This window comes from Penicillium verrucosum (assembly GCF_028828655.1).
Source record: "Penicillium verrucosum strain IBT 35672 chromosome Unknown utg000003l_segment0_segment0, whole genome shotgun sequence".
Classification (NCBI taxonomy): domain Eukaryota; kingdom Fungi; phylum Ascomycota; class Eurotiomycetes; order Eurotiales; family Aspergillaceae; genus Penicillium; species Penicillium verrucosum.
Genome location: NW_026643212.1, coordinates 433,157 through 450,975, shown reverse-complemented (window position 1 = coordinate 450,975; position 17,819 = coordinate 433,157). Strand labels below are relative to the sequence as shown.

The 17,819-nt window shown below is 46.9% G+C and overlaps 8 protein-coding genes across 8 annotated transcripts; 6 read left to right on the top strand and 2 right to left on the bottom strand.

Annotated features, from left to right (window-relative positions):
- Positions 1-47: 47 nt before the first annotated feature.
- On the bottom strand, positions 48-1,499 carry N7516_007961 (uncharacterized protein; the record flags this gene model as incomplete). The annotated part of the gene is made up of 1 exon (XM_057220681.1): positions 48-1,499. The coding sequence occupies one exon, from the start codon at positions 1,497-1,499 to the stop codon at positions 48-50; it is 1,452 nt and encodes a 483-aa protein (XP_057070953.1).
- A 1,427-nt stretch (positions 1,500-2,926) lies between these two features.
- Positions 2,927-3,858, top strand: N7516_007960 (putative short chain oxidoreductase/dehydrogenase; the record flags this gene model as incomplete). Its single annotated transcript, XM_057220680.1, has 4 exons — positions 2,927-2,954; positions 3,015-3,401; positions 3,479-3,630; positions 3,667-3,858. 4 exons carry the CDS (start codon positions 2,927-2,929, stop codon positions 3,856-3,858), a joined length of 759 nt encoding a protein of 252 aa, XP_057070952.1.
- A 620-nt stretch (positions 3,859-4,478) lies between these two features.
- Positions 4,479-5,318, top strand: N7516_007959 (RibD family protein; the record flags this gene model as incomplete). Its single annotated transcript, XM_057220679.1, has 1 exon — positions 4,479-5,318. One exon carries the CDS (start codon positions 4,479-4,481, stop codon positions 5,316-5,318), a length of 840 nt encoding a protein of 279 aa, XP_057070951.1.
- Positions 5,319-5,878: 560 nt separating this feature from the next.
- On the top strand, positions 5,879-6,475 carry N7516_007958 (uncharacterized protein; the record flags this gene model as incomplete). The annotated part of the gene is made up of 1 exon (XM_057220678.1): positions 5,879-6,475. One exon carries the CDS (start codon positions 5,879-5,881, stop codon positions 6,473-6,475), a length of 597 nt encoding a protein of 198 aa, XP_057070950.1.
- A 228-nt stretch (positions 6,476-6,703) lies between these two features.
- On the bottom strand, positions 6,704-8,233 carry N7516_007957 (SNG1 family protein; the record flags this gene model as incomplete). The annotated part of the gene is made up of 1 exon (XM_057220677.1): positions 6,704-8,233. One exon carries the CDS (start codon positions 8,231-8,233, stop codon positions 6,704-6,706), a length of 1,530 nt encoding a protein of 509 aa, XP_057070949.1.
- Positions 8,234-9,523: 1,290 nt separating this feature from the next.
- Positions 9,524-11,208, top strand: N7516_007956 (MFS transporter; the record flags this gene model as incomplete). Its single annotated transcript, XM_057220676.1, has 4 exons — positions 9,524-9,732; positions 9,809-10,192; positions 10,253-11,004; positions 11,060-11,208. The coding sequence occupies 4 exons, from the start codon at positions 9,524-9,526 to the stop codon at positions 11,206-11,208; spliced, it is 1,494 nt and encodes a 497-aa protein (XP_057070948.1).
- Positions 11,209-11,892: 684 nt separating this feature from the next.
- Positions 11,893-13,768, top strand: N7516_007955 (uncharacterized protein; the record flags this gene model as incomplete). Its single annotated transcript, XM_057220675.1, has 5 exons — positions 11,893-12,117; positions 12,178-12,846; positions 12,905-13,304; positions 13,363-13,463; positions 13,541-13,768. 5 exons carry the CDS (start codon positions 11,893-11,895, stop codon positions 13,766-13,768), a joined length of 1,623 nt encoding a protein of 540 aa, XP_057070947.1.
- Positions 13,769-16,094: 2,326 nt separating this feature from the next.
- On the top strand, positions 16,095-17,128 carry N7516_007954 (glycoside hydrolase family 43 protein; the record flags this gene model as incomplete). The annotated part of the gene is made up of 2 exons (XM_057220674.1): positions 16,095-16,418; positions 16,487-17,128. The coding sequence occupies 2 exons, from the start codon at positions 16,095-16,097 to the stop codon at positions 17,126-17,128; spliced, it is 966 nt and encodes a 321-aa protein (XP_057070946.1).
- Positions 17,129-17,819: the final 691 nt, after the last annotated feature.

Genomic DNA, 17,819 nt, shown 5'->3' with positions numbered 1-17,819 from the left:
ATAAAACTAAAATCAATCATATAAACTTTCAATGCTGCCAAAGAAAATCATGGTGACACCCATTTGCTGTACCAATTCCCATCCCTATCACAATATCTGATGTGAATTTTGGTGCTGAATTTCGAAAGGTTGGGATATTCCGCGATATACGCATGGGGGACACGAGCGGACTCGGGTATATTCTCTCCCGGTGGAATCCCCGCAGACTCAAAATCGTAGACAGTCTGTAATAGATGAATAGCTTCAACGGTAGAAAACATTCCCTCTCGTCGATTGTACTTTTTGCAGATAGCCAAAACCTTCTGCCGAACTGTCCAGTCCCGACATTTGAGCCCACAAAGCGCGAGGCTCCCTAAGAATGCTTCCTTGACAGAAAACAATGGGTCGAGCAAGTGATTGAAGCTATTCAACAACAATTCTGCTTTATCGACAACGCGCTGGAAATAGGGAAAGAGAGGGTCCCATTCTGTTTCAGAGCCTGAAAATTTTGTTGAGGCGAGGATAACTTCCATCATCTCAATCTGTATCTGGAGGACCATGAAGGCACGGAGGTTTGCGGCAGAGTCCGAGTTTCTGTGAAGAGCACTACATTCCTCGACTTGTGTTTTGAATCGATGGACCTTGTTCGCGGGAGTGTCCCATGTAAATCCCCGTGACAAATTGGCGTGCTGTGGGTCAAACGACACTGGGTCACTGAGCATTAACGCCCAACATTGGACAGACACCAGGAGAGTCGCTTTTGACGGTTCATGGGCATGTGCAGAAATATCCACAATGTTATCATGCATAAGTTCTTGAAGATAGGGATAGCCTCCATCTAGATAATCCTGGAGTCTTGTAGCGCTTGCCCAATGAATATGGAGCTGTACAAATGTATGTAATAAAACTGAAGCAACCGGGCTTTTGGGATTTCCCTTCCTCCACTCCCAGAGGAGTTTAGTGCCGGCTTGCAGATGACAGCGAACGGCATCAACATCGCCTTGGAACACAGCGAATGTAACTAAAACAACACATGTTATCAGGATCTTCTCCGTTGCCATGGGATCCGATTGGTGGGCCTTCATCATCGCCTTGCGAAGACAAGCAATGGCCTTTGCGGACTGTCGGATTGGGAAAATGTCATTCCGGTTGGGACCAGGGTTCGAAAATCTACGATGCAAGGCACCGATACCAATAGCTGCATGGCGGACCTCGGGGCAAGATTCACTGACTTGATGAACAAGAACCTGCCAGAATGGGTCGTAGTGATATCCGGCACACTGGCCGGCAGTATACAAACGAAATGAATACAAATAATCACGTTCCATCCGCGACAACCCAACTTGACTCCCATCACGCACATAGACCAAACCAGCGGATTGGGCTTGTTGCTGACAGACATGTACAATGTTTAGAGCACCACCATTTTTGTTTGCGGTGCGCGCATCTCGCACTTCACGCGTTCTCTTATCGGGTGGCGCCGTATATCCTTGACACACACGTCCACCACGAGTACACATTTGACAAGCGGGTCGCGTTTCGTCACATTTCTTATGACGGGATCTTTAAACAGGTGTTAGCTCCGGCCTTAATTACCTAAAGTGAGATCGTAAGGCCGGGTAGATCGTTGCGTTGCGTTTACGCGGTGCGGATCTCCTCGTCCACTCAGAGTTCACCTCGCACGAGATTTTGGGCATTGTACTTACTTGCAGGTCACACACCCCGTCCGAACCTTCGAGGTACTAGTCCTCTTTTTCTTCTGCCGATCGCGTATCACCAAGGTTGATTGGTCCCAAGGCGAAACGGGAGGTGGATCTGACATAATTGGTGTGGGATTTCGTATGGATTGTTAAATGCTGTGGAAAAGGAGGAATTATGGACGTCAGGGGCGTCGCGTAAAAGCCCCCCGCCTTGCAGGATTCCAGCTGCATCACAAGGATCCTCCGTTGGCTGACCTGCTATCTTCGTGTTTGTCCAATCGTGGGTCGACGATGTTGTTGGGTGGGGTCAATGAATGTGGGGCCTCAGGCAGCAATATCAACTTTATCTCACGACAGGACGCAGTTGACTTTTCATCTCGGCTATGGTCAAAGACCGCTTCCTCGCCAAGTGTCCTGTTTTTACTTTGAATCTGATTAGGATTTACATAAGCCGAAGGCCACGGGATGGATGATAGACCTTTCAGGGAGCCGTGATTGTTTACTTGTTTTTGGCCCCAACTGCGGGTGTGGCCGGACATATGGGTAGAGGTGGGGGGTGGGGGGTTCTCTCGTCTGTGTCCCAATACATTTTCAATATCATACCAAGCTTTCTCCCTCGCATTATCGACACCGTGGAGTTCGTGATCCACGAAGGCGCGGTCCGCTCTTTCCCCAGTCTGTCTATGCCTGGCCGGGCACACCTCAAAATTCCAAGCGAAGACTACTATTGATTTATATCCATGGCTTCAATGGCTCAGCAAATGGTATGCAAATAAGGTAGATAGAACGCTGATTGCACTTCCTCTAAATCAATTAGAGGAACCATGAGAGCTAATGTATACCGGTATTTGTAGCCTGTCCCCACAAAGTAACCCCTTTCTGGACGTGTTTTTAAGTTCAACAGCATAAACTCCCTGTTTCATTTTACTCCCAAACTCGTGGACTATCCAGAGAATGTAGGATGAAGACGTATATTATAGATTACGTTAGCTTCTAGATAACACCCACGCTTTTATAACTAACTAGCTACTTTATTGTTAGCATACTGCCGGATTTAGCGGCATTAGTAGTCAAACTCCGCCCCGTTTACCTCCGAAATGGCAGGGATAACCTGTTTACAATTAGCCTTAAATTTCGAGCAACCCTCTTTGCATTTGATGTGAATTACCCAAACGTTTGGTGCGGTACCGAATTCCCCTACACTGCATTTCCGCAACACCACTCCGATAAAGTCCACTAGACTTAAGATGGCATCCAAAACCTGGCTTGTTACTGGTGCATCTTCTGGTCTCGGAGCCGCAATCGCCGAGATAGCCCTCTAGGCTGGTCATACAGTGATCGCCACCGCCCGCGACCCTACCAAGGCAGCTGAAGCCAACCCTCAGATCTCAAATCTCGGTGGGATCTGGATTGAGCTGGATGTGACAAGCTCTAGCACTGCCAAAGCCGTGGAAGATGCGGTTAATCAGTCTGGTGGTGTTATTGATGTGGTTGTTAATAATGCTGGGTATTCGTTGCTAGGTAGTATCGAAGATATGAGCGAGGCCGAAATTGAGGCTCAGTTTAACACGAATGTTTATGGTCCCGTTCGCGTGTTGAAGGGTGTTCTTCCATTTATGCGGGCGAGGAAGTCTGGCACTATTGTCAATATCAGTAGTAGTGCCGGGATTAATGGACTGCCCACATGCGCGATGTACGCTGGGACTAAGTTTGCCCTTGAAGGTGAGTTTACATTGCCTTACAAAAACTTCTTATCTGCATCTATTTAGTCGATTGGCTTGCTTACACAAAATGAGCAGGTATGTCTGAAAGCCTTGCGAAAGAGTTAGCACCATTCAATATTCGAGTGCTGGTCGTCGAGCCAGGTTCACTCCGAACCAACTTTTGGTCAGCCTATGTCGAGCCTATCGCTGGCATGAACAAAGACTATACTGGGACTCCCTTGGAACATGTTCTCCAGGCGTTCAAGTCAAACACAGGCACCTAGCTAGGCGATGCTGTTAAATGTGCCAAGAGGGTCCTGGAAGTCGTAGACGATACCGGTATGGGTGCTGGGAAGGGAGACCTATTTCGCTTGCCGCTTGGCTCGGATTGCTATGCACGCTTTCAAACTAAGATTGAGAACCTGCAGGACAACTTGCTGCAAGCGAAGGATATTGCCCATTCAACTAGTTATTGATGGTCCACTTGCGTGCTGGATTTACTCACATTCCGGATAAACTAAATTGGAATCAAGGATAATTTTGTTTTCGATAATTTTAACAGCAAAGAGACTGCTAGGCAGATGTGCGGTCAACAGTTCGGTGGGTATGGCCCGGGTGAGGAATGGGTGAGTATGTTATCCACTTAGAAGAAACCTATGTATTCATTGACAAGGGCCAAGTTTGAGAGAAGGTGAGGTAAGATAAGCTGTGCCGGACTTACAAACGAGACGCCTTAAGTGTGTTGGGGTGTGTCGGGCTTGTAGTTGGTGCGTGGGCAACTCGCCACCACGGCCGTGATAAGAAACCCATAGGTGACGCTATTTTTGGGCGTCATTTGACGTCGATTCTGGCAGTTTCGTGCCAAATCGAAATTTATATATGGCGATCATATCGCAATACTATATTAATCAAGCGTTAACGCCATACTAAATTTTGTTTACATGTATGTAATTTATGGTATGTAATTTGAATACCATTAATAATCACCGATAAACGCCCGTAAAATCACATGGTTTAAGTGGGTCATCAAGCTTCAGACTTTCGTATCTCCAACAGCAACTATTGAGTAAGCCATCTAAAACCCACAGCAATCCATATGAGCTCAGCCCCCAGAGATGCACTGGAGTTTCCAGAATCAGACAGGGGCTTCTTAGAGCCTCATCTACCGCCCAAGGATGGCTCGGCACCTCAATCTGATCTCCCCTTCACAACACTCACATTCGCGACCTCACTTGATTCTTCTCTGGCTCTGTCACCTGGTGCACGTACGGTGCTTTCAGGCCCACAGTCTAAGGCAATGACTCACTATTTACGATCCCGCCATGACGGGATTGTCATTGGCGTCGGTACGGCAGTGGCAGACGATCCCGGTCTCAACTGTCGGATCACAGGGGTTGGGGGTTATGGCCAGGAGGGCTTAGCTGGCCAGCCTAGACCAGTTGTGATAGATCCCACCGCCAGATGGGAGTTTTCAGATGACAGCAAGCTATTCCAACTTTGCAGAGAGGGGCGTGGCCTTGCCCCATGGATTATCACCGCAGTTGACAACCCAAATTCCCAGAAGCAAGCCTTGCTGGAAAGGTACGGCGGAAGATTTATCTCGGTCAAAATGATTAGAACGCATACCGGCCGACATCAGGTTGACTGGCCTGATCTCCTCGTCACCCTGAAATCTAACGGTCTCGGGAGCGTCATGATAGAAGGTGGCGGTCAGGTCATCAAGTCCCTTTTGAGTCCCCCTTACATGTCCTTGCTGGATAGTGTGATTGTTACTATTGCTCCCACGTGGCTGGGTGAAGGTGGTGTTGTCGTCTCCCCTGCTAGGCGCTTTGATGAGGGCGGAAATGCGATTTCCGCAGCGGGATTGAAGAATGTCAAATGGTACCCATTTGGGGAAGATGTCGTCCTCTGTGGGCAGATCAAGCTCTCTGACTGAGAGAACAGCCTGTATTTGTCTACATCACCATAACAAATTAAATATTCCGAAATCAATACAATTTCCACTTCACACAACTTTATATCTAGGGACCTATCATGGTTGCTCTGGGTCAATTCAAATACTACTTCTGGTAACCAAAGCCAGTTTCTAAGGCTCCCGTGCTGAACAACACGTCCTCTAGCCAACAGATCCAATCCCATGTTTTAATTATCTTGTTGACCGGCGTCTTTTCTTCATTTCATTCAAACTCAAGCAGTCTTTGTCGGCTGGCTTTGTTTCATGCAGGAAGAATTAGACGTTTCTCGCATGGCCGAACCCGCCAACAATGGTATTGTGTAATTGTGTCCTTTATCTATCTCTAACAATGGCCTTTGTTTCCGGACGATGAACCAGGAAACAATAAATAGCCCCTATCCCCACACCATCAGGGCTTCATCAGCAGCGATAACCCCGTCTCTGATCAACTTTCGCATCTGGAAGTCATCTGCCATTCCCCTAGGTGAGTACTGCCTAGCCACTACATATGCTGACATCCTTTAGGACACCATCCATGAAAAATGCCACTACTCAATGACGCCGAGCAACATGAGCGTATGCTCACAACGCTTAGGCGCCGAATTCGCGACCTCCGATCCAACCCAGAGAACAGCAAACTGGTCATTGCAAGACTGAACGCAATTCGCCATCTGGCACGCATCTGTGCACAGTTCGGGAAGGATGCTCGTTTTACGCATTTTTGTGATACACTTCAGAAGGCTTTGCCCGGGCAAATCGGACTGCTCAAGAGTGACATAAACAGTAACGTTATAGTTGCAGATGCTCTCGAGCGAATGATTCTTGAATCTTCCTTGATTTCCCGTCCAGTCGTTGTTGTCAATAGACAGGGTGAGACGGTCGACCAGGATGCTGATGCTGATGCAGGATGTAGTAACGATGAAGGCGAGATGGATCCCAGCGATGATAACTATATCGCTCGGTTGCTCCTTGGTTCAAAATGGGCTAGAGAGATAGTTGATTTTGCCGAGGAGCCATATAAGGAGATTGATGCTAGTGACAAGGAAAGTGAAATGGACCCAAGCGACGATGCCTATATCGCACGCCTGCTCCTTGGGCCGAGCTGGGCTACTCCGATAGCTGATTTTGCCGAGGAATAGTACGGGGGAGAGGCGTTGGGTAAGTGATTATATTATACAGTTCTCGAGCGAATCGTCCTCTATAGAAGTGGCTAGTTGGATCAATCTTCCTTGGAGTATCTTATTGAATTCTGATTACTGGAAATGTAAAGAATATCATATACAAAATTTTGATAAATTACATAGTTTCTAGATACCTTGAATATGCTGGGACCGCCTTTTACCATCCGGAGTAAGTCCGAAGGTCGTTCAATATTTGTAGGCCAAGGCAAAAGACGGCCCGGTGCTATCTCGGCTTGTATCTGGTCTGTCGGCCTTCGACCGTGACATCTCGCGGCTCATGATGTTGACCAAATCCGCTCGGTCTGCTGTCGTTCCCGTGTCTCGTCTTTGCATACCCCTTGCCTCATCCTCGCTGTCCGATGTCCCACTTCCTTCGACATCATTCGTTTCCCGTCTGACCAGTTGAGCCTCTTGCTGCTCGCGGAGTATGGTGGTCACTCGCTCTTCAGAGGCTTTTTCGTCCAGTTCTTGTTTGATGCATGCATAATGGGCCCTTCTATATACACCGATGGAACTCAAGACGATACCAAGAACCTCGTAGACGAAGAGAACAGGCAGCGAGAAATAGAGTTGGGGGTTGCAGCCAGAAGACCAGATGTCGAGGAGTATCTGGAAGATAGCATGTGCTGGTAAGGCGAAGCCGACTTTGAAGAAAGCAGGCGACAGCTCGAATGGGAGAATAATAGAGGTGATATTCAAGATGACCCACGATATCAGTGCCATCGGTATGTAGGGGGGTAGAATCCAGATGGTGAAAACGTCTAGCACGAGGAAGTTCAAATGCGCAAAGAGCCATAATGCCAACCAACTGAGGGCGAACTGGTTTCCGTTAACATCCCAGCCACTTCGGAATGCCCAGATTGCACCTGCTGTACACATGGCTCCGATGAGTGTGTAGGCCAAAGAGATAATTTGGCGCGCGATGACAATACGATGAGGTGATACCGATGTGTAGAGTTTGAATTGACCGTATAACCCATTGACAGTGCCCAGAAAGAAGAATTCCTGGATGAGGATTAAAATGATAACTAGCGTGTTGTAAATTGCCCTTGACCCTTGTGTCGTGACTAGAATATTGTGGTCGGCCAATGTCCAAGGGTCATAAAATGCTGCAAGCGCAGCGGGATCAGAGCTGTTGATACTCTGTAGAGCATCTTTCGCGTTAGCCTGTGAGTACGCAACACGCGCCGTTTCCGAGAGTAATTTGATGCTTTGTGCAATGGCTGAGTCAACGACTGTCGGGTAGCGCACTTCGTTCCACACCATGGTGAGAACATTGGTCTTGTCGTACGAAGAGGCTGCTGATCCACCCAAAAACGCGGCGCTTAATGCGTTCGACGCATTTGCTGTGGTGTACAGCGCTCCCCAATATTCAATGTCGCACACTGCACCTTCAATAGAGCCAGGCTGAGGGTACACGGAGGCAGGTCGCTCAACGAAGGTTGGAAAACTGGGTCCTTTGAGCTTTTGATAGGCGACACGGGCCGCATCGCCTATCGCGCCGCCATCGTAATCAACGAACAAAATATTGAGGCTGTGGGTGTGTCCAGACTGTTGGAAGAGGGCGCCAAATATGTAACAGAATAGACCCAAAAATAGAAATTGGAGGAGCAAAAGATTGATTGTAGCTGCCTTTAGAAGACCCAATCGAAGCGGCCTAACATCTGGGTGGTGGATGCTAGGCCGCTGTTGTCGCGCTTTGGGGTAGAACTGCATGTAACCTGCTGGAGCAATAGGTCTGTGACAGGTCGAGAACGATAATTGAATTTCGCACAATATATAGAAGAAATCTCCGATGAACCTTTTGATCTTTCATTGATAAATCAGCATAAAAAAACGAAGGCCAATGAGAATATTCGAAGCTGTCCGGATATACTCCGTACGGCTACGCCCCATGAGAGACGAGGTTGGTCATCGATGACAAAATGTCGACCCCGTCATTACTGGACTTCTGATTTTGTAAGCGGGACCCACTTCTTGGTGTCTCTTTGTAAGCATTCAGGGGTACGGAGTATATAGAGAGAAGTTTCTGCACTTCTCAACAATTGCACTCATTTTACCACTTGCTCTGCATAGTAAGAATTTGGTATCAAGTTACATTGCCTTTCCTTCGTTCGACACAAAATTCTTTTGGGCTGGATTGATGCCTGAATAATCAGGCATTATTTCCCTCCTGAATCTTAAGGCGAAAAGCTACAATGATTCAATCAGGCCAGATAAGCGGCTGCTAGCAAAAAGCATATGATGGTGATTTAGCTTCTCTGCAGATCGCTTGTTATATCTGACTTTCAACCTGATGCTGTAATCTGCACCTTCTAAGCCTGCCTTGTATTTGTCTCCAGTAGTGCCCGGTGCGAATGAGAAAGATGTTGATTCACCTTTTTCTCTGCAGATAGTAAGAAAGGTATGTCTAGGTTAGAGGCTCCGTTGGTGGAATGGAACAAGTAACAAGTTTATGTGTTTATATGCATCGCAAAGGTGAGTCCGAAATATATATCACTCATACGCTGGGTTGGGCGCTGCCACATATTTCCAACATTAATTTCTATTCAACCACAATAAATGACTCAACGAGCCAAATATATGTCTCACCAAACCAGTGACCATTTCACCCAATCTCAGGTTACAGATCTGAAAAATGCATAGGCAGGTTGGAGATTGCAGGTTGAATGATACCTAGGTAGGCAATCCAATGTTGAATAATCAGAAAGTCCCTCATCGACCAATCAGATGGTTGTGTGCTCGGAATCCCCGCTTTACCCATCCCAAAAGGCCTTCTGGGGGTTTGCCTTTGGACAATGAACAACGGTGTGGCAGATACTAGAAACTATATAACCTCGGCTTCGAAATATGTAGAAAGGTTAACGAGCAGTAATCTCTGGTCTTGCAATACTCCCAAATTCCCGATTACCCTATCGTTATATTCCATCATTCTTTATAAGAGAGCGTTGTCACGATGCGTACCTCTCTGAACTTTTCTACTCGCATTGCCAGGGTATTTCCAACATGGTACAAGTAGAGGACGACCCCGAGGCCAATATACAAGACACCGTGGAGGTGTTACAATCATCATCCGAAGATACATTTGAAGATGGATTCGGCATAACTGCAGAGAAATCCGATCGCAGTGAAACATGGAATTGGGATGATGATCCGAGCAATCCTTACAACTGGCCCACAAGTCAAAAGGTATTGCAAGTAGCGATGATTGGTTGGTCGGCATTTACAACGTTGGTTATTCCTTCCGCAGTTCCACTGTGAAGATGACTTGAAGTCTGACATCTAATCTAGGACCGTTGGGGTGTCTATACTATCACCTGCCCACTCGCAGTTCATGAAAGAATTTGGTGTTAGCAGCACTGTCGCTATACTACCCTTGTCACTCTACGTTTTCGCCCTAGCCCTTGGTCCTGTCGTCGGAGGACCTCTTTCTGAAACTGTGGGGAGATACCCAGTCTATATAGGGGCAATAGCCCTTGGCACTTTATTTACTCTAGGTGCTGGATTTTGTTCCACCTTTGCTGGGCTTTGCGTTTTACGGTTCTTGGCTGGTTTCTGTTACGCACCAACACTGGCCATTGCAGCCGGAACTCTCAATGAGACCTTCAAACCAGTTCAACGCGCTCTTCCCTCGGCTATCTTTATCTTGACGCCTTTTTTGGGTCCTGGCTTAGGGTGATTACTCCTTGAATCAACGTGATTGCCAAGTTCTCCGTCGTGCTGACTATTTCCTAGGCCTGTCATTGGAAGTTTCATAGTCAATCGGAAAGGCTGGCGTTGGACACAGTGGACAACGATCTTCTTCGCCATCTTCACTGGTATCACAGTTATGATTGCAAAAGAGACCTTCCACCCTATCATCAAGCGTCGTCGCGCGAAGGAACTCGGATTAGAACTTCCCCCTTCACCCCCTCTTTCATCGAAGCTACGCCTATTTATAACCATTTCTCTCCTCCGCCCTATTCACATGCTCCTAACTGAACCCATCGTTGGATTCATTTGCCTTTATATTGCTTGCGAATTCGCGACACTATTCTCGTTCTTCGCAGCCTTCCCATTGATCTTCCAAGGTATCTATCATTTCAACATCGAGGACTCCGGTCTTGTCTTCTTGGCTATCGTCGTCGGAAGCATACTAGGAACGGCAACAGTCATATTTTGCAACGTCTTCCTTTACCTACCAAAAGTCTCAAAGCATCCAGACGGACAAGTACCACCCGAGTATCGCCTCTACCCAGCACTAGTAGGTAGTTTTGGACTGCCGATCGCATTGTTCTGGTTTGCATGGACCACTAGAGCTGATGTCTCCTGGGCAAGTCCGGTTGTTGCAATCGTCGTTTTTGCATGGGGAAATTTATGTGTCTTTGTGAGCACGACGCAGTACATCGTGGATACCTATCATGGTCTCACTGTCGCAAGTGCCATGAGCGCCAATGGGTTGGCACGTTATGGACTTGCAGCTGCTTTCCCTCTGTTTACCGTCCAAAGTGAGTTTCTGCCTCAGGGGATGACATTGAAAAATATATCCTTACGTTCTTATAGTGTACACCAGGCTCGGCGCAGGGTGGGCCTCTAGCTTGCTTGGGTTTATTGCAGTGGCACTTTTGCCTGTTCCGTGGGTCCTTTTCAAGAGTGGAAAGAGATTGAGAGATCTGAGTAAATATGAAACCGCGGAGAATAGTTCTAAGTGACGGTACATTCTGAGTACATGATATGCTTCATGATCCCGAGCGAGTAAATAGTTATCTTCACTGGTATAATGCATGCTCAGCCAATAAATCTAATGAGACACAATCAACAAGGCGGTTTGTCTCTTGTATTGCTGTAATACGTATCCGCGAGACATGGTTTAATTGATTGTTATGCAGAGAACGATCTGCAGATATCTAGCTGCGGAGGGTTCATGTCTGAGGCACTAATTTGGGGCCTAAGGCCACCACCACAACACATCTTATTAGCCCTCGCTTTTTTCTGAGTAAAATTAGGCGATACTCCGGCATCTTAAAAATGATTAGTAAATTATATTATGCTGTATATGCAAACAATGTGTCTAGCAGAGGGGCAAAAGCCAGTATTTTATCCAAGTGGTGACGCGATCCCGCATCGAATGGCAACACGTTGTTTTGCCCTCCCCATGCAGACCGAGCACACACTAGGTATAGAATTCATCATCACAGGCCGAAATGTCACCTTTTAAGCATAAAGTTGCATTAGATTTTCTCCGCGGCACGACTGCACAGCGCAAGCCAGCATTGGATTGATATGCGCTACGAACATTGCGCAATCCTCGGCGTAGGGCACGAGTTGCAATGTCTATCCTGTATAAAGAGACCCAAATCCAAATCATGGGAGTTATAAACCCCACTTAATCAACAATGTCGGGCAAAAGTTCTGTGTCGTCGCTTGACTCGAAGCAGCCGGCTGTCACAATTGTTCAACAGACGTCAATCCCCACCCAAAATTACGATGGAACAAGTGGGGTGTTGGCTGGGGGTGGCTCACTGGAGTTCTATGAGCCTATACCGGAGTATGAAGGGAGACATCGATATGACCCACTTGCCGAATGGACAGAAAAGGAAGAGAAGCAACTAGTGCGAAGGGTAACCTTCCCCGGATTCTCATACTCTGGATCAACCGACTAACATTTGAGGAAAATATAGCTCGACTACAGAATCTGTTCTTGGGTTTGTCTGATGTTCTTTGCCCTTCAGCTGGATCGCGGAAATATCGGACAAGCATTATCCGACGGAATGCTTGATGACCTTGGGTTATCAACTAACCAGTATAACTATGGAATGACAATATTCTATCTTTGCTTCCTGTGCGCAGAAGTGCCATCTCAAATGATCTCGAAAAAGCTTGGCCCCGACGTATGGATTCCCATTCAGATGGTTCTTTGGAGTGTAGTCGGGATCTGCCAGGGCCTAGTCAGCGGTGAGCACAGCTTCTATGCTACTCGCGCACTGCTTGGTCTGATTGAAGGTGGATTCATCCCCGATGCACTCCTTTACCTTTCCTACTTCTATACGAATAAGGAGCTCCCTATGCGGGTCGCCTTTTTCTACTGTTGCTCCAACGGTACTGCTATCGTCGCAGCGTTCTTGGCATTTGGAATTCTGCGCATGCGATCCGTAGGCGACTGGGAAGGTTGGAGGTGGCTGTTCGTGCTCGAGGGCGTTTTGACTCTGATTATTGGTGTCATCTCGTGGTTTTATCTACCTCCGGGTCCAACTCAGACTGCAAGCTGGTTCCGAGGAAAGGATGGTTGGTTCTCGGAAAGGGAAGAAGTGATCATGGTTAATCGAGTCCTGCGGGATGATCCAGGAAAGGTACGTATAAAGGGTTTATATTCGAAATTTATTCGCACAAACTAACTCTCGACCATAGGGTGGCATGCATAATCGTCAAGGTCTCACACCAAAACTTCTGTGGGACGCTCTAATGGACTACGACCTTTGGCCAATGTATCTGATCAGTCTTACTCTACTGGTTCCTACCAATCCCGAATCAGCATACCTGACCCTCTTTTTAAAGTCACTTGGCTTCGATACATTCGAAGTCAATCTTCTCACCATTCCTGCAACCGTGTTGTTCTTGATCCAACTGATCTTTTGGTCTTGGGTCTCCGAGAAAATCAACAACCGTATGGCTATTGTGCTGTTTTATTCTTTCTGGGTTTTCCCTCTTTTGATGGCACTCGAGCTGATGCCGGCAACTGCAAGTCCTTGGAGCTGGTACGCAGTTACAGTGTTGGTTATTGGTTTCCCCTATGTCCATTCTATCAACGGTTAGTACTGATATCTTCCAACAATATCTGGGGTTCTCTGACACGGTTCTTCTTATAGTCAGCTTGATCTCGCGGAACGCTGGTTCTGTACGCACGCGCACTGTGGGAAGTGCAGTGTACAATATGATTTGCCAAGCAGGTGCTATAATTTCATCCAACGTGCGTTCTCTGATACCCTAGAATGTCTCTTTTCATGTGGTTGGTTGGGTTTGTGACTAACATATCTTCTTTTTCAGATCTACCGGACGGATGATAAACCCTATTACCGCAAGGGAAACAAGATTCTTCTTGCAATTGTGGCATGGAACGTTGTGGTCACCATCTTCATTAAGGTCTACTATACACGGAGAAATAAGACACGGGAGCAGGCTTGGAATGCTATGAGCCCCGAGCAGAAACACTATTACCTGAGCACAACGAAGGACGAGGGTAACAAACGATTGGACTTCCGATTTGCCCACTAGTTCTAGGTGAATAATCATTATGGCTGTATCTTGCATATTTGTCTTCGCAGTCGACGACTCACGAAGTCTTCGGAGATCAGCACATACATATATATATATTTGCGGGTGGTTGTCAAGTGGATATATGACGCGAACGAAAAGGAGTTTTCCATGTGCATAGAGTTTCTAAGACCAGAAGAACACATAATTATTTCTACTCATTTCTACTGATATTCCAGGGTTGAATCTATTAGTCTATCAGATACTCTATTAGACTCGGGACACGAGTATAGGTCAACGCTTGGTAACACATGTAACTGGTACGTCCCAAAGACTGTAGAGGTCCAAAGGAAACCATATCCCTTTATTCCAGACACACTGTCCTCCCTTTCATATCTCATATCTCCTCACACCCCCATCTCAAAAGTCAGGCGACATTTCCCTCGCCCGACACATTCAGTGCGACATCGTGAAAACCCGGGTTCTCGGTGTTGTCACACTCATCCCTGCCATGTTTCCGATGCCGATCATAAGAACTAATCGACACATGGCCCCCAGTGACGTGACATCATAAGATGAGTGCAAAATGCTCACCGACTGGTTGGGCCCTTGGCCATCTCAGCTGCTGTAATGCGGGGTAAAGAGGGACAACAGAACAAGCTTGATGTTGTGTGCCTTGTGCCAATGAGAGGGGACTTTTTTCGATTTGAGTTGATGGCCGCGGTCCTGAAATGGTAAACGATCGGTCGATCGAACTTGCTTTTCTGAGACTTTAGGTCTTTATATCAAAATCCATGGTTTCTTCTGTTTTCTTTGAGTCCACGGCACGTTCTCAATATGAAATGTTGTTTTCTTCGAAATTCCTTTTTCTCTAAGTTCTGGCATTTGAACATTATAAGTTCAGATCAAACAAATAAGCCATGTTCTATAATCATGGAGCCATGTGTCTCCCCGATGAGCATGAGTGCCAGCACATAATAGCCATGCGCCTCGTGTGACCCAACTTGGCCCTCTGGGGTGGCTTATTATGTATTCTCCCAGCCTATCATCTTGGCAAAACATATATCGGCTAGGGGTAAATTGTTCGAGTCATTTCTGGGCTGCATATTTCCGGGTTATTTTCTGTTCTTGGGGTCGGGCTTTCCACTACTTCTTTTCGCCCTTGCATATTGCCCTTCCTAATTTACTCTTTTCCCAAGGCGAAATTGTGCGAAAACCTGAAAATCCTAGATTCAATGCACACTAGGTCATGTTACTAGACTTTCATAGCTTTGACCTTTGATCAACAACCCTAAGCCCCTAGTCTGAAGTGCCTTGCCGCATCTGGCCCACCTTGGCGATTTTATCTACATATTCTACAATATAGTCCCCGCCATGGAAGATCTTTCGGCTTAGTATCTATCTACGCTGTGGATTTACAGCACTGCCAAACTCAGGGTGACTGGAACGATAGACCTGTTACATATTACATGCAGCCATACTTGGGACTTTTAATAACCTCAAACTACACTCAACAACGTGGATACACTGGGATTCACCCAGTTATCGCGCAGTTATCTAGGGATACCTAGTCCTTTTGAGAATTAGAAGTCTAGACTCAAATAAAACGATGTGCCGAGGCTGACCAAACCCAATATCCTTTGAGCCCTCGGGACATATTCAGGGTCCGCAATGGTGGGGATATTTGACAGAAAAAAAAATATTTCCGTGGTTCTAGTTACAGTGTGAGGTTGTTTACTCTTGACTTCTTTTGTTTCTTTTGTTCCCTTCGTTTTTGTAGTTCCCTGGTAGTCTAGGTCTAGGTGATGTAGCCCTTCATTCACCTACAAGCCATCAAACGCCTTCCAGGTCCCTCCCGAGCTCCTTACCTTTTAGCTTTCAAGTACCCTATAACGCAGCCCTATAATTGGGCTCCACTGAAAAGAATACATAAAATACAAAAAAAAAAAAAAAAAAAGAAAAGAAAAAAAGAAAAAAGAAAACACGAAGTTTGCCAGCACAAACTCCCACATGAGTGGATGGCCCAAATTACTCTTCGCCGAGTCCTGATGCCACCTGATGGATCCCCACATCAGGCGTTGCGGCTGATGCTTTTCTTTCAATAACTCGCTTCTCTACTCCTCAGGGCAATGATACCCCTCGGAGCCAAGCAGACGCCGAGCATGTGGTCTTACTTTAGTTCTCTTGGTACCCTAACTCCAACGCGGACCCTGTTCCCCTACCTTCAGACAATGGCGGTCAAGTCTACATATAAGAAGCACTTGCCTCCCCTGCCCTGGTTAATTTAGATCTGCATGATCAGCGAGTTTATTCTTTCAGACTTCCACCCCCGGATCATTCGACCAATATGCGGTCTTCTTTCATCAAATCTACTTCCACATGGGCTCTACTAACCCTATCCCTCCTCCCCGGTGCTCTGAGCTCACCTCTGTTCGAAAAGCGAGCAAAGAATGCACGGCTAGCCCTCAATACCAATTTCCCGGATCCTAGCTTCATAAAAGCGGCCGACAACAGATGGTACGCATTCGGCACCAACGGTAACGGAAAGCGAGTCCAAGTTGCCGTTTCGGATGACTTCAATACATGGACACTTCTCGATGTGGAAGCCCTCCCCACATTATCAACATGGGAAACCGAGAATGACCACTGGGCGCCAGACGTTGTGATGAGAGTGAGTTTCTTCGGTTTCCGAAAAAAAAAAGAAAAACTAAACAAAACAAATATCTAATTACCTCACAGGACGACGGAAAATACATTATGTACTACTCCGGCGAGGCAAAATCAAACCTCAGACACCACTGCGTCGGCACAGCTATCGCAGACCACCCAGCAGGACCCTACGTCCCAAGCAACACACCCCTATCATGCCGCCTCGATCGAGGCGGGTCAATCGACCCAGCAGGCTTCAAAGACAAAGACGGCAGCCGGTACGTCGTCTTCAAAGTCGACGGTAACAGCGTCGGCAACGGCGGCGACTGCAACAACGGCGTCGAGCCGCTTGTTTCCACGCCCATCTTGCTGCAAAAGGTTGGCGCCGACGGTGTCACGCCTATAGGGGATGCGGTGCAAATCCTCGATCGCAATACCGCCGATGGGGATGGCCCGCTTGTCGAAGCGCCCAATCTTATTCTCCATGGTAATACGTACTTTTTGTTTTATTCTACTCATTGCTTTACCGACCCGGCTTATGATGTGCGCTATGCTACCGCGGAGAGTATTACCGGCCCTTATACTAAGACCAATGTTCCTATGGTTAATGCGCAGAATACGGGGCTTATTTCGCCTGGTGGGGGAATGTTTGTGGTTGTGGGGATCGCATGTTGTTTCATGGGTTCTGTACTCAGGAGAAGACTAGTAGATGTATGTATGTGGCTGATGTGATTATTGATGGGAAGACGGCATCGATTGCTTGAGGGTTTGGTTGTTGCTTTTCTTTTTGAATTGGTCTTTTGGGTTGTGCTGCAGCTTTGGCTTTGCGTCGGACTTCCATGAAGTCTGGTCGCTTTGGATGATATATACCCCGGATTTTGAGGGATTGCATGTGATAGCAATGACATACACGTTTTGCGATTTCAAGAACATTGATACTTTTAGAATTGTCTAGAGCATAGTATTACGTTGCCCTTGAATGAACTTTTGAGCAAAAGAACTGTATCAAAGAGTGACATTTTGTTGGGTGCGTGCCTGGGTGCCTGAGGCCCCGAACCCACATGAGACAGATGCACATAGTTATGTAGATAGTTTCTCTTCCTCTCACCGGCGCAGTAGTCGTCAGGTTGTCAGGTTGTCAGGTTGTCAGGTCGTAATTTACTAGTTGCTCCTAGTAGGTCATAGTAGGGGGGTAGTAGTAGGGTGTAATTACTAATAGAAGGTAATAAAGATAAATTACGACTGAGCGAGCTGTCAGGTTGTCAGGTGTGGCTAACTAGTAACGCACTTGGAGTTACTAGTAAACTTGGAGCTACTAGTAAAACGTCCCTAACAAACTATCGCTCGTATTTTATCGGATACCTAATAGCCCGCCGGTTTGATACATAAATTACCTTACAGCTCTATTTAGCTTATAGGTATT